The sequence below is a fragment of the Crotalus tigris genome, unplaced genomic scaffold, assembly GCF_016545835.1.
Source record: "Crotalus tigris isolate CLP2741 ecotype Arizona unplaced genomic scaffold, ASM1654583v1 scf7180000021160.8983255:1529534, whole genome shotgun sequence".
In the NCBI taxonomy this organism is placed as follows: domain Eukaryota; kingdom Metazoa; phylum Chordata; class Lepidosauria; order Squamata; family Viperidae; genus Crotalus; species Crotalus tigris.
In genome coordinates, this window is record NW_024098373.1 from 1,066,963 (window position 1) to 1,080,329 (window position 13,367).

A 13,367-nucleotide genomic window follows, 5' to 3' on the forward strand; every position below is an offset into this window, starting at 1 on the left:
AAACCTCAATTAATAATTTAAATTATTTTTTCCTTTATTATGTCTACACATCATCCAAGTGAGAGGTCGCTCTAGCACGTCAGCTTCGTGACGTCAGTTCTCTTTGGAGGACCGCCGCAGTGCTGCCCGCTCTAGCCGGCCAGCTCAGTGTCCGAGAAATCATAGAGAGGAATTAGAGGATGTGAGAGAGCGAGAGAGAGAGTGGGGGCGCTTCACCCGGAAGCCGTCACTGCTGTTTCTCTCACTTCCTGCGCCCGGTTCAGGCGAGGAAGCGCGACGCATGCGCGGTACGGGCGCCCTGACCTTCAGCAGCGGCTGCAGCCGGCGACGGCCAGTGGGACGAGGCGGCGGGAAGGAGTTTGATCGGCGGCGGCGCTGCTGCTGTTATTGTCGCTGCCCACGCCCAGCCGCGGTGGTACTTCGGGGGAAGGTGAGCCGGGCGGGTTTCTGCACGTGCTCAGAGGCGCTCTCGCCTCCCTAAGTCAGAATAGAGCTGGAGGGGACCTTGGAGGTCATCTAGTCCAACCCCCTGCTTAGGCAGGAGACCCTATGTCATTACAGACAAGCCTCGGGGGGGGGGGCAGTCAGACTGGCAGGCGTGGAAAGCTGCTTTGAGTTTCCCTGGGATTTCTTTCCCATGTGGCCCAAGTCCCGCCACCTTGGGGACAGTGGCTGATGGGTGCTGGAGTCCAGCAGCATGGGAACTCTAGGGAATCTGTGCCCTCCTACCTAAGGCTCAGTTATAAAAGTTACTTGGGTGGGGATTATGTCGTTGCTGTTGTTATTTTGCATTCACTGGGAATCTGATCTATTATTATCATTATCAATTATAATTATAATTACTTGCATTCACTGGGAATCTGATCTTACCTGATTCAGTTGTCTCAGCCAGTGACTTTCACAAAGGTTTAATTTCTAACTTTTAATTCTAATCACATTCCGTGTTTAAGAGGTCCCTAAGGAGGGGGCGTGCCCTAACATGCCCATCGCCCCTGTCACGTTTTAATTTCCTTTTTTGCTTGTTCAGGTTTTTTTTTTAATTCCACAAATAAAATAATTCTGCCTGCCTGTGGCTGAAGTGCAGAGATTATTATGTGGCCTGCCTGGAAAATAGATTGAATTGCATTTTTTTGCAGAGTTTCTGGAGATGCGTTTGCGGGAGCCTGGGCAGTTTCTGCAAACTGACACCTTACACCCCCCCCCAAGCATTTTCATTTCTTCTTTCTCCTGCCCTCCCACCCCCAGTTGAATTATTTTATTTGAAAGAGTTGTCCATCTTCAGAACACAACTCTGGGCAGCTGAGAGTAAAAATGAGAAGGCAATGAGAAAAAAAACCACAAACCTGGCCCCTAAACCAGTTTATGATTCAGTTCTGTCAGCAAAAAATTGAATCCCTTCAGGAATCAAAGCATTTGTTTCTCTTGTGGGATGAAGCCAGCATATTCTTTACTCAAATCTAATTTAAATGCAAGAACATTTTGGTTCTGAAAACTTTAACAAAAGAGAGAGGACATATTTTTTTTCCTTTTAGCCATATTCCCCAAGGTTTTATTTTTTCTTGGTGCAGGCATGGGAAGTAACGTAAAAGACACCTTGTTGTTACGTAGAGAGCTTTCATCTTTTTTATTTTTTTGATCAAACTGCTGAACTGTATTGCATAGTGCAAAAACTGGAGATTTTTTAATGATGGCCAGCCACCCTTGATGGTTTTCTGGGTGGTTAAGGTGGCCTAAAATGGGTGGTATTTTCCATTAAAAAAAAAAAAAAAAAAAGGTATAAAAAAACAATGTTGAGGAAAAGCGCACAACTTGATCTCTTCTGATGGAATATTTAGGAGACAATCGCAAAAAGCATGTTTTCCTTTTTTTATTTTGCAGCCTTAGATTGTCAGGTTTGTATCTTGAATTTTAGTGCACTTATTGAAAAGTGAGCCTGAGTTCAATTACAAGCATTATATAAGCATTCTTTAGAAAATGCAGCTGTTCTATATATTTGTTAATCTAGCAACCGAACGAGGCACATTCGATTTATGAAATATTGCAAATATGTGTTTATTTTTTTCAGGACCCAAGTTAGGAACATGGCGACTCTGAAAGACAGTAAGTGTTTTATGTTGTATTTATTGGCCTGAGATAGTAGCCTAAACCAGGGGTCTTCAAACTTGGCCTTTTTATGACTTGTGGACTTCAACTCCCAGAATTCCTCAGCCAGGCACACTGGCTGAGGAATTCTGGGAGTTGAAGTCCACAAGTCATAAAAGGGCCAGGTTGGAAGATCCCTTGACTTATGGACTTCAGCTCCCAGAATTCCTCAGCCAGCGTGCCTGGTTGAGGAATTCTGGGAGTTGAAGTCCACTAGTCATAAAAGGGCCAAGTTTGAAGATCCCTTGACTTATGGACTTCAGCTCCCAGAATTCCTCAGCCAGCGTGCCTGGTTGAGGAATTCTGGGAGTTGAAGTCCACAAGTCATAAAAGGGCCACGTTTGAAGACCCCTTACCTAAATAGTCTGAAATCATGACTGTATCTTCTTTTTATAGTTCCATTTAAGAATCTAGTACTCTCTATATAGCAGTATATAAAAAACATAGTACTTTTGGTTTTATTCTGCCATTTTCTTTGTCTACTTGAAATCCTACCTCAGTTCATGCCCTCTAATCCATTCAGTTACCCGACGTTTGAAGTCTATCAAGAATATCCAGAAAATCACTAAATCCATGAAGATGGTTGCTGCTGCAAAATATTCCAGGGCGGAGAGAGAATTAAAACCTGCCAGAGTTTACGGCGTGGGGGCGTTGGGTAAGGGATTTTCCTCCATTGTACCTGATCCCTGGGTCTTTTGATAGTTACTCATTGTTAGGGGCCACATCTCTCTCTCTCTCTCACTTTTTTTTTTTTTTTTTTTTTTTTTTTGCAGCTCTCTACGAAAAAGTGGACATCAAACCCCCTGAGGACAAGAAAAAGCATCTCCTTATTGGAGTGTCTTCGGATCGTGGCTTGTGTGGGGCCATCCACACCTCTGTGGCCAAACATATCAAGAGCCAGTTCTCCAACCTGACGGGTTCAGGGAAAGAGGTCATGGTGGTTGGGATTGGCGACAAGCTCAGAGGCATCCTTCAAAGGTAACCTGCTCTTCTGGGGGCTCAACAATCTGAAGTTGTCCCTGACTTAACGACCATTCATTTAGTGACCATTTGAAGTTACAACAGCACTGAGAAAAGTGACCTGTGGCTGTGTTTCACACTCACAGTTGTGGCACTCTGTGTTTTACGATGGTTTTGCCGAAAACTGGCACAAACCAGGCCCACAGCAAACCATTGCGTTGCTTAACGACTGTGTTGTTCACTTCACAAGCGCAGATTGGCTTAAGTGTGGTGATTCGCTTAACAACTGCCATAAGAAAAGGTCATAGAATTGGGTTGGCTACGTGGCTGATCTGTTGTCACATTCAACCATAATGTGCAGGCTCCGTTAGAGGCTTTTATGTCAAGGACTATCTATGTCAGGGGTCTTCAAACTTGGCCCTTTGATGACTTGTGGACTTCAACTCTCAGAATTCCTCAGCCAGGCACTCTGGCTGAGGAATTCTGGGAATTGAAGTCCACAAGTCATCAAAGGGCGAAGATTGAAGACCCCTGATCTATATGCTGAGTTTAGTTCAGGAGTCTTCAACCTTGGCCCTTTTATGACTTATGGACTTCAACTCCCAGAATTCCTGAGCCAGGAAGTTGAAGTCCACAAGTCATAAAAGGGCCCAGTTTGAAGACCCCTGGTCTAGTTGTTGGATCAGAGATCAACTGAAATTTCTGGGTGTTTCTTAGAACCTGGATTTAGAACCTGATGCAACTTGGAATGTGTTGCATAACAACCTTACTCTTAATTTTAGGACACATGGAAATAATTTTCTCTTGAACTTTAAAGAAGTTGGAAGGAAGCCTCCCACTTTTGGAGATGCCTCGGTCATTGCTCTGGAGCTGCTGAATTCTGGATACGAGTTTGATGAAGGCTCCGTCATCTACAATCGGTTCAGGCAAGAATTATCCCATTCTTCTGAAATCTAGGAAGAGCGTTTTCCAGGCAGAATAACTCCTTGATCTGACTTACTTTAATTAAGAGTAAACACCGATAAAGGAGAATGTAGCTCAGGGTTAATATGAAAGGTCCCTGGTGCTCCCTGAGCTGGGTGTTTACCAAACTAGTTAACATCATCAGTACTTTGCTAACACTGATGTTAACCTAGTTTGGGTAGTGAAGCATCTGCAAAACAACAACCCAGCTCAGAGAACACCAAGGACGCCTAAGAGTAAACAGTTGAACAGAATCCAAACAAAAGGAACAACTTTAGAGGTCTGGAGGCTAAAACATATAAGGAACAGCTGCTGGAATTGGGTATGTCTAGTTTAATGAAGAGAAGGATGAGGGGGGACATGATAGCCGTGTCCCAATATCTCAGGGGCTGCCCCAAAGAAGAGGCAGTCAAGCTATTCTCCAAAGCACCTGCAGGCAGGACAAGAAGCAACGGATGGAAACTAATCAAGGAGAGAAGCAACCTCGAACTAAGGAGGAATTTCCTGACAGTGAGAACAATTAACCAATGGAACAACCTGCCTCCAGAAGCAATAAATGCTCCAACACTGGAAGTTTTTAAGAAGAGACTGGACAGCCATTTGTCCGAAATGGTGTAGGGTTTCCTGCCTGAGCAGGGGGTTGGACTAGATGACCTCCAAGGTCCCTTCCAACTTTATTATCATTGTTATTATTAGCTGGCTGAAGGAAATCATTTCCTGTTGGAACCAATTGTTAGTTTTTGCTAATCAATAGGTTCTGATATTTTTTATTTTTTTCAAAACAAAAGAAAAGGCAGCCTTAAAATTGATAGTGGAGCATCGGCATATTCTTTCATGAAATACGTACATCTTCTACTTGAAGCTGGGACAGATAAGGCAGTATGGTTCAAATTAATTTTCTTTTCTTCCCCCCCCCCCCCCCAGGTCTGTCATTTCGTATAAGACTGATGAGAAGCCAATATATTCTCTTGAGACGGTTTCTGGGGCTGGTAAGTCCAGGAGTTGAAAACGGCTAGTTTGTCTATAATGGTATAGGGCAGGGGTGGGCAACCTTGGCTCTTTTATGACTTGTGGACTTCAACTCCCAGAATTCCTGAGCCAGCCTGGCTCAGCATGGCAACCTCTCCCTTTCCCCTCAGCATGGCTGGCTCAGGAATTCTGGGAGTTGAAGTCCACCAGTCATAAAAGAGCCAAGGTGGCCAACCCCTGGGCTAGTGAGTAGCCATTTCCAGTCTTCCCTCCCTCCTTCCCCTCCCCTCTCTCTCTCAAATGGTGCATGATCCCACTTTCCTGAGAAGAGCCTTCACAAAAGACTATACACCAAAGTAGGAAGCCCGATGTGACCATCCCAGCCTTCTCCCCTTGGTTACACAACATTGTGTCCCTTACCTTGTCCTCAATTACTAGGGGTGACATGAGAGCAGTCTTCCAATATCTCAGGGGTTGCCACCAAGAAGAGGCAGTCAAGCTATTCTCCAAAGCACCTGAAGGCAGGACGAGAAGCAACGGATGGAAACTCATCAAAGAGAGAAATTTCCTGGCAGTGAGAACAATTAACCAGTGGAACGGCTTGCCACCAGAAGTTGTGAATGCTCCAACACTGGAAGTTTTTATCAAGAGATTGGAACACCATTTGTCTGAAATGGGGTAGGGTTTCCTGCCTGAGTAGGGGGTTGGGCTAGAAGACCTCCAAGGTCCCTTTCCAACTCTGTTATTCTGTTCGATTCTTATTATATGAGCTAGCGTTTAAACAATAGCGTTTTCCCTTACACCAGGGGTAGGCAACCTTGGCTCTCTTATGACTGGTGGACTTCAACTCCCAGAATTCCTGAGCCAGCATGGCTCAGCATGGAAACCTCTCCCTTTCCCCTCAGCATGGCTGGCTCATGAATTCTGGGAGTTGAAGTCCACCAGTCATAAAAGAGTCAAGGTTGCCTACCCCTGCCTTACACCAACACTGTCCTGCAGCTTTTGCGTGAGGTAAAATCTGCCTCACCAATTCCAGACAGGCCTCAACTTACGAACACAATTGGGACTGGAAAATTAATCGTTAAAAATGGTGTGGTCATTAACTGAGGCAGCACGTGATCACAACCAGTGCTGCGACCTTTTTTACCACGGCTCTTAAGCAAATTACGGTGATCATTAAGCAAGATCACTTGACAGTGACCGCCGCAAAAAAAATGTTGTAAAATTAGGTTGGTTATGTGGTGACCCGCTTTATGATTGTCACGACAGGCTCCATTACGGTCATAAGTGGAGGAATAGCTGTGTCTTCTTTATTTACCGATCAGTTTTTGAAAAAAATAATTCCTCCGCTGGCTGAGGAATTCTGGGAATTGAAGTCCACAAGTCATAAGAAGGCCAAGCTTGAAGACCCCTGTTTTAGAACATGGGATACCTTTTATCAATGCCTAGAAAAATGAGGTAGAAAGGAACTAAATATGTATTAGTACAGGGGTCTTCAGACTTGGCCCTTTTATGACTTGTGAACTTGAACTCCCAGAATTCCTCAGTCAGTGTGCCTGGCTCAGGAATTCTGGGAGTTGAAGTCCACAAGTCATAAAAGGGCCAAGTTTGAAGACCCTTGTCTTAAATCTAACAAACAAAATGGAGGCTGGCTGAGGAATTCTGGGAGTTGAAGTCCACAAGTCATAAAAAGGCCAAGTTTGAAGACCCCTGATCTAATCTATAACAGAGTTGGAAGGGACCTTGGAGGACATCTAGTCCAACCCCCTGCTCAGGCAGGAAACCCTATACCATTTCGAACAGGTGACTGTCCAGTCTTTTCTTAAAAACTTCCAGTGTTGGAGCGTTCACAACTTCTGGAGGCAGGTTATTTCACTGATTTAATTGTTCTATCAGGAAAGTTCTCGTTAGTTCCAGGTTGCTTCTCTCCTTGGTTTGTTTCCATCCATTGATTCTTGTCCTGCCTTCTGGTGCTTTCGAGAATAGGTTGACCCCCCTCTTCTCTCTGGCAGCCCCTGAGATATTGGAAGATCTCCATTAGATCTTTAATGAATGCAGGTCACTTTCCTATGTATTGAATTGCCCAGTAATCTGAACTGTTATTTAAATGCATGCAGATGGACGTTGCTGTATCCCTCTGTCCTACATAATATACGTCAGACATGTCAAACACAAGGCCTGGGGGCCGGATGCGGCCCGTGAAGTGGTTTCATGTGGCCCACAAAACCATCCTGGAAACAGTGAGGGAACGCCCCCCCCTTCCTTGGCCCTGGCCCAGGCCAGCCGGGAGCCAGTGTACAATTTTGTGGTGGCCGTCTATGCCGAAACGCATTCAGTCTTAGCTCCACAAGGCCGTCTGGAAACAGCGAGGAACCAGCCCCTGCCGCGTCGGCCCCAGCCCCTGGGTGCATGCTGGGGAGGGGTCACCCTTTGTGAGGAATGAAGAAATGCACCATCACCTGGAAGTGGCCAGCAAATGGCCTTCGCCTACTTCACATATCCAGCTTGATGGGCTCTGCCCTGGTCCCACCCCCTTCTGTTCAGATCTGTTCCACTCCTGCCCAGGCCCCCACGGGCACCCTTGACGCGAATGATGCCACACCCACCCAGCAGGCCACACCCACTCCATCCACACCCACCCAGTAGGCTGCACCCACCCTGGCCACACCCACCCAGCCCTCCCCTGAGGGCAACAGCATGCTGATGCCGCCCTCAATGAAATTGAATGTGACACCCCTGCTATACGCTCAAGGCTGTAAGGAACAAGCTGTACCAACTGTTGTGCTCTTTACAGAAAGCATTAGCATCTACGATGACATCGATGCGGATGTCCTGAGAAACTACCAGGAGTTTGTATTGGCGAACATCATCTTCTACTCCATGAAGGAATCTACTACGAGTGAGCAGAGCGCTCGGATGACCGCTATGGATAGTGCCAGTAAAAATGCCTGTAAGTGGAATTCTGGGTCCTCATTTTACCGACCTCGGAAGGACGGAAGACTGAGTCAACCTTGAGCCAGTCAGGATTGAACTGCTGGCAGTGGGCAGAGTTAGCCTGCAATACCGCGTTCTAACCACTGCGACACCACAGTTCTTCTTAAATATAGAAGGTGCTTCCAACGGTCAAAAACCTTTGATCGATGAGTTGACTCTTAGATAGCTTCCGGGAGGCTTGCATAAAAATGATAAATATCTTAAAAAGCAATCAGGTTTTTAAAAAACCCAGATTTAAATATTATGAGCGATAAAGCATTAAGAACAGACAAAATAGTTACGTTTTGCTTGCTGTAGCTAAGGAATAGAGTATTTGAAAGAGATAATTTAGCTTAGAACAGGGGTCTTCAAACTTCACCCTTTTATAACTGGTGGACTTCACCTCCCAGAATTCCTCAGCCAGGCATGCTGGCTGAGGATTTCTGGGAGTTGAGGTCCACAAGTCATAAAAGGGACAAGTTTGAAGACCCCTGGCTTAGAGCTTCCCAATCTCACCAACAGCAAGCATGCTGGCTGGGGAATTCTGGGAGCTGAAGTTGATATATCTTAAAGTTGCTGAGATTGAGAAACACTACTTTAGCGGAAGGAAAGACCTCTTTTTAATTAGATTTTTTTTAAAAAAAAAATCCCACCTTTATTACTTGGATAAGCAGCTCAAGGCAGTGAACATATATAATTCTCTCCTCCTGTTTTTCCCCAACACCAACCCTGTGAGGTGGGTTGGGCTGAGAGAGAGAGGGACTGGCCCATCCAGCTGGCTTTCATGCCTAAGGCGGGAATAAAACTCAGAGTCATCTGGTGATTGGCTCAAAGTCATCCAGCCAGCTTTCCTGCCTTATATGTGATATATGAAATAATGGTCTCCCCCTCCCTTCTTGTTTCCCCCCTTCCTTTTAAAGCTGAGATGATTGACAAGCTGACCCTGCGATTCAATCGCACGCGTCAAGCTGTCATCACCAAGGAACTGATTGAGATCATCTCTGGTGCTGCAGCTCTGTAAGTATGGACAGATGTCTCCCTGAAGTTCTGGTTATTTATTTTTGTGGGGGTCCTTCATGCTGTCTAAGCTTGGTGGTGGTCTTGCAAAAGTTCCATTACACCAGTGGTTCTCAACCTTTTTAATGCCGCGACCCCCAACTGGTCGTAAGTCGAGGACTACTCAACTGGTGCAGCACCGTTTGCAGAATGGGACTTTTGGCGGGCTCAGCAGGGCAGAGACAGCCTGGACAATTCCTATTGGCTTTTGAAAGCCAATAGAATTAGACTCTATTCAAGAGAGTCTATTCTATTGGCTTTCAAAAGCCAATAGAATAAAAGGGAGTAGCACAGCTAAGGAAAAGGGGGGGGGGAATGGCGGACTTCGTTGTTTGGCGACCCCCGTGAAATGGTCGTTCGACCCCAAATGGGGCCCCGACCCACAGGTTGAGAACCACTGCATTACACAAACTAGGTAACATCATCAGTACTCTAGCACTGGTGACGTTACCTAGTTGGGTAATGAAACGTCTGCAAGAAAACTGCCAAACTCAAAGAGAACCAAGGACCCCACAGTCCTCCTGTTCGCAAACATCCGATGTTAGCAGCGTTGACATCTGGCCCCTCTTAGAAAAGGACAGGTCCTGTAATGTAAACAAAAGCACACGTTAGGGATTGCCTCTTGGTTTATTAGGGTGTTTCCTATAGAACAGTGATGGCGAACCTTTTAGAGACCGAGTGCCCAAACTGCAACCCCAAACCCACTTATGCATTGTTGAGTGCCGGGTGGGTGTGGCCCATTGGCTGGGTGTGGCCCATTGGATGGGCATGGCTGCAGTGGTAACGGCAGACTGGGTGAGACTAAAAAGTTCTATCAATCAATTCCAACTTTGCAAGATCTTTTTTTTTTCCCCGCGGGAAGTTGAAATTGACCGATTGAACCTTTTTTTTTTTTTTTTTGCACACGGCAGCGGAGGCCTAAAGCGAAAAGGTTTTATAAAACCCAGCTGAAGGCCCAGGACTGGGGCGACGGCGCGCGTGCCCACAGAGAGGGCTCTGAGTGCCGCCTCTGGCACCCGTGCCATAGGTTCGCCACCACTGCTATAGAACAGGTTTGTCAGCTTTGACATCGCTAGTCTTCACCCAAGTGGCTTCAGACAGCGAATATCCTTTACGTTGCACTAAGTACTGCAATTTCCCTTTAAAAATTCCAGAATCAAGAATATGCTTTATGTCATGGTGGGTCTGACCCGCCACCACGAGAGGTCCAAGTGCCTTCTTAGGGGGAGGTCTTAAAGTGGAACCTCGAAAAGGTTTTGGCAAGCTACAACGGAAGACAGGGTGAACGTTCCCTAAAAGTCACTTGTTTCGGGGACAATTTGTGGGGAGTTTTCAGTTGACACACGGTTATTAATCCCATTGATAGCCAGGTCAGCAGCAGCTGTCATCCAGTCTTCTGCCACAGAGATCCTACGGGGTTTCCTGCAAAGCTCAGATTCTGCTTAATTTTTTTTTTTTTTTACAGAGACATTCATAGGAGGCAAAAAATGATTCTTTAATACTTGTCTGCCATAATTCTGTTAAATGGAGGGGGGGAGGAATCTAATGCGGCGTAGAATGGAAAATGATTGCCTTTTTTGTAATCCATCCGCTAATTGACCCGTCTTATTACCTCGTTTGAGGTTACAATTTAATTTTAAACCGGCACAGTTCATTAACGCGTGTTGATTCTACCTTGTGTGTCTGCAGCGATTTCTCTGCCTTAATCTGCACTGCTTGATGCTTCACTGCATGTTTTTTTGTGTATCTTTTTTTTTAAAAAAAAAACAAACAACTCCACAATCAAGGCAATAAGGGCTAATCCGAAAGTGAATTTCATCCAGAATCAACAGGTAAAACGGGATCGTAAATTATAAGCCGAGAAAAAAAAAGTAGATCATGGAAATATCTTTAATAGTGGTGGGAAATGTTTAGCTGACTTTCTGCTTTGGTTCAGATGCTCGCTTGCAAACGATTGACAATTGCACCAATCACGGCTGCTAGCATTTTTACTAAAAAATCAATTCCATGCCTGTAATATATGTGCAAGATGGATGTTGATCAACCAGGGTATTTTCATTATTATGGATGTCGATGTATTAAAATACTGTGAAACTATGCTTCTTCTTGGTGGATACTGGGGGAGTATAGAGTAGACCAGCGAGGCCGAAGATATAACTGGGGTTGGCGTTCTTTGGATTCAAACATGGGTCTTCTTCAAAAGCAGCATGGCGGTCATCCAGATCAGAGGTCAATTGAAAGTAAACCATGGCAGATAAACTGTTTTGATAACAGAAACGGTAGCTGAGAAACCAACTAAATGTAGTAAAAGACATTCCACATTGAGGTCTATCTGACTATATCTATCATCTGTCATGTCTGTCTGTCTATCTATCTATCTATCTATCTATCTATCTATCTATCTATCATCTATCCTATCTATCATCTATTGATCTATATCATTATCATCTATCTACATATCTATCTTGTCTGTCTGTCTCTATCATCTATCCTATCATCTATCTAGCTCTATCATTATCATCTATCTATCCTATCTATCATCTTTTGATCTATATCATCATCTATCTACATATCTATCTTGTCTCTGTCTATCTATCCTCTATTGATCTATATCTCTATCATTATCTATCATTATCATTTATCTATCTACATATCTATCTTGTCTGTCTCTATCATCTATCCTATCTATCTAGCTCTATCATTATCTAGCTCTATCATTATCTATCTATCTATCCTATCATCTAGCTCTATCATTATCTGTCTGTCTATCTATCTATCTATCTATCTATCTATCTATCTATCTATCTATCCTATCATCTATTTATCTAGCTCTATCATCTATCTAGCTCTATCATTATCTATCATCATCTATCTACATATCTATCTTGTCTGTCTATCATCTATCTATCATTATCATTTTCTATCATCATTATCTATCTTATCTATCATCTCTATCATTATCTATCTATCTAGCTCTATCATATCTGTCTCCATCCATCCAATTTTTATCCCACCTTTTTATTATTTTGTAAGTAACTCGAGGTACCAAACATACCCCATACTTCTTTCTCCTCCTCTTTTCCTCCCAACAACCTGTGAGGTGGGTTGGGCTGAGAGAAAGTAACTGGCCCAAAGTCACCCAGTTGGCTTTCAGGCTTAAAGTGGGACTAGAACTCACAGTCTCCTGATGATTGCCCTAAAATCGCCCAGCCAGTTTTTCATGCCTAAGGCGGGACCATCTTCTGGTTTCTAAGCCAGCGCCTTAACTGCTACACCAAACTGGTTCTCAGAAACTACATTTAAGTTTGTAAGCTTGTACTAACTTTCACGAATTGCACTGAAAGCAGCCACCTAATGCACAAACACGAGCAAGAGCGAATTAGAGATTTTCCTCTTGTTTGGATTAGAGCAGTGTTTCTCAGACTTTGCAATTTCGAGACACGTGGACTTCCAGCTCCTAGAATTCTGTAGCCAGCATGGGGAAATTGAAGTCCGTGTATCTGAAAGTTGCCAAGTTTGAGAAATATTGCCTTAAAACAAGGGTCTTCAAACTTGGCAACTTTTAAGACTCGTGGACTTCAACTCCCAGAATTCTTCAGCCAGCAAAGCTGGGAGTGGAAGTCCACAAAAATCTTAATGTTGCCAAGGTTGAGGACCCCTGCCTTAGAAGTTTGCCTTAATTCCATTTCAATCTGTTACTGATTCTGGCATTGGTTCCAACAGACTCCCTTAGAACAAGCCTTACCAGGGAGAATATTTCTCCTAAGATAGTGTAATGTTTCCACCTGTATTATAATGAGCTGCAATTTTAAAGTATTATTTGAGATCCGTTTGTGAAGCTATTGCAAGCCCTTCAAAAATGAGCAGTTAAAAATTCCCACTGGGAGCTGCCAGATAACCCAGTGCGAACACAAAAGGATCTGTCTTACCGAATTAAAATCACACCGGAGCACCCAGCTCAATTTTAACTATTTAATTAACAAATCCTCTACAAAGAGTTTTTCAGAGGCTCAGGCCAAGACAGCAAGTGTGTGTGTGGTGGGGGGAAGGAGGAACGTAGAAGCGGTTCACCGTTTGACAGAACTGGAGGATCGGTAAATGAAACATTCAATTAAGTTATGAATTTGAGTTCAAGCTCTTTTTAATACATCGTTTCTGTTTATAGATAAAGGAGAGTCTTCCAGCAAGCAGTTCCTTTCTCAAGGGAGAAGATTATTAATCTGTCGTTCTGTGAAGAATTCTCAGGCAGAGAATCCCCATCTCTTTGAAATTTGTATTGCAAATAAAGTCCTACATGAAAGTTT

At 44.2% G+C, this 13,367-nt stretch overlaps 1 protein-coding gene across 3 annotated transcripts; it reads left to right on the top strand.

Moving 5' to 3' along the window:
• The first annotated feature begins 252 nt into the window (after positions 1 to 252).
• Positions 253 to 13,367, top strand: ATP5F1C (ATP synthase F1 subunit gamma). 3 transcript variants are annotated; one of them, XM_039369518.1, is made up of 10 exons: positions 253 to 430; positions 2,066 to 2,100; positions 2,666 to 2,797; positions 2,916 to 3,120; positions 3,885 to 4,028; positions 4,990 to 5,054; positions 7,829 to 7,984; positions 8,928 to 9,024; positions 10,851 to 10,895; positions 13,229 to 13,367. In XM_039369518.1, the coding sequence occupies exons 2-9, from the start codon at positions 2,082 to 2,084 to the stop codon at positions 10,855 to 10,857; spliced, it is 825 nt and encodes a 274-aa protein (XP_039225452.1). In that variant the 5' UTR covers positions 253 to 430; positions 2,066 to 2,081; the 3' UTR covers positions 10,858 to 10,895; positions 13,229 to 13,367. The 3 variants fall into 3 exon arrangements, with proteins under 3 accessions (XP_039225452.1, XP_039225454.1, XP_039225453.1); XM_039369519.1 differs by lacking the exon at positions 10,851 to 10,895 and having other exon boundaries at positions 254 to 430; XM_039369520.1 differs by lacking the exons at positions 10,851 to 10,895; positions 13,229 to 13,367 and having other exon boundaries at positions 8,928 to 9,028.

What these genes read in the sequence shown, in the direction of transcription:
- ATP5F1C (XM_039369518.1), top strand. An exon ending in TTACGGCGTGGGGGCGTTGG is followed by an intron (nt 2,798 to 2,915) that starts GTAAGGGATTTT and finishes TTTTTTTTGCAG; the next exon opens with CTCTCTACGAAAAAGTGGAC. An exon ending in TGAGACGGTTTCTGGGGCTG is followed by an intron (nt 5,055 to 7,828) that starts GTAAGTCCAGGA and finishes TGCTCTTTACAG; the next exon opens with AAAGCATTAGCATCTACGAT.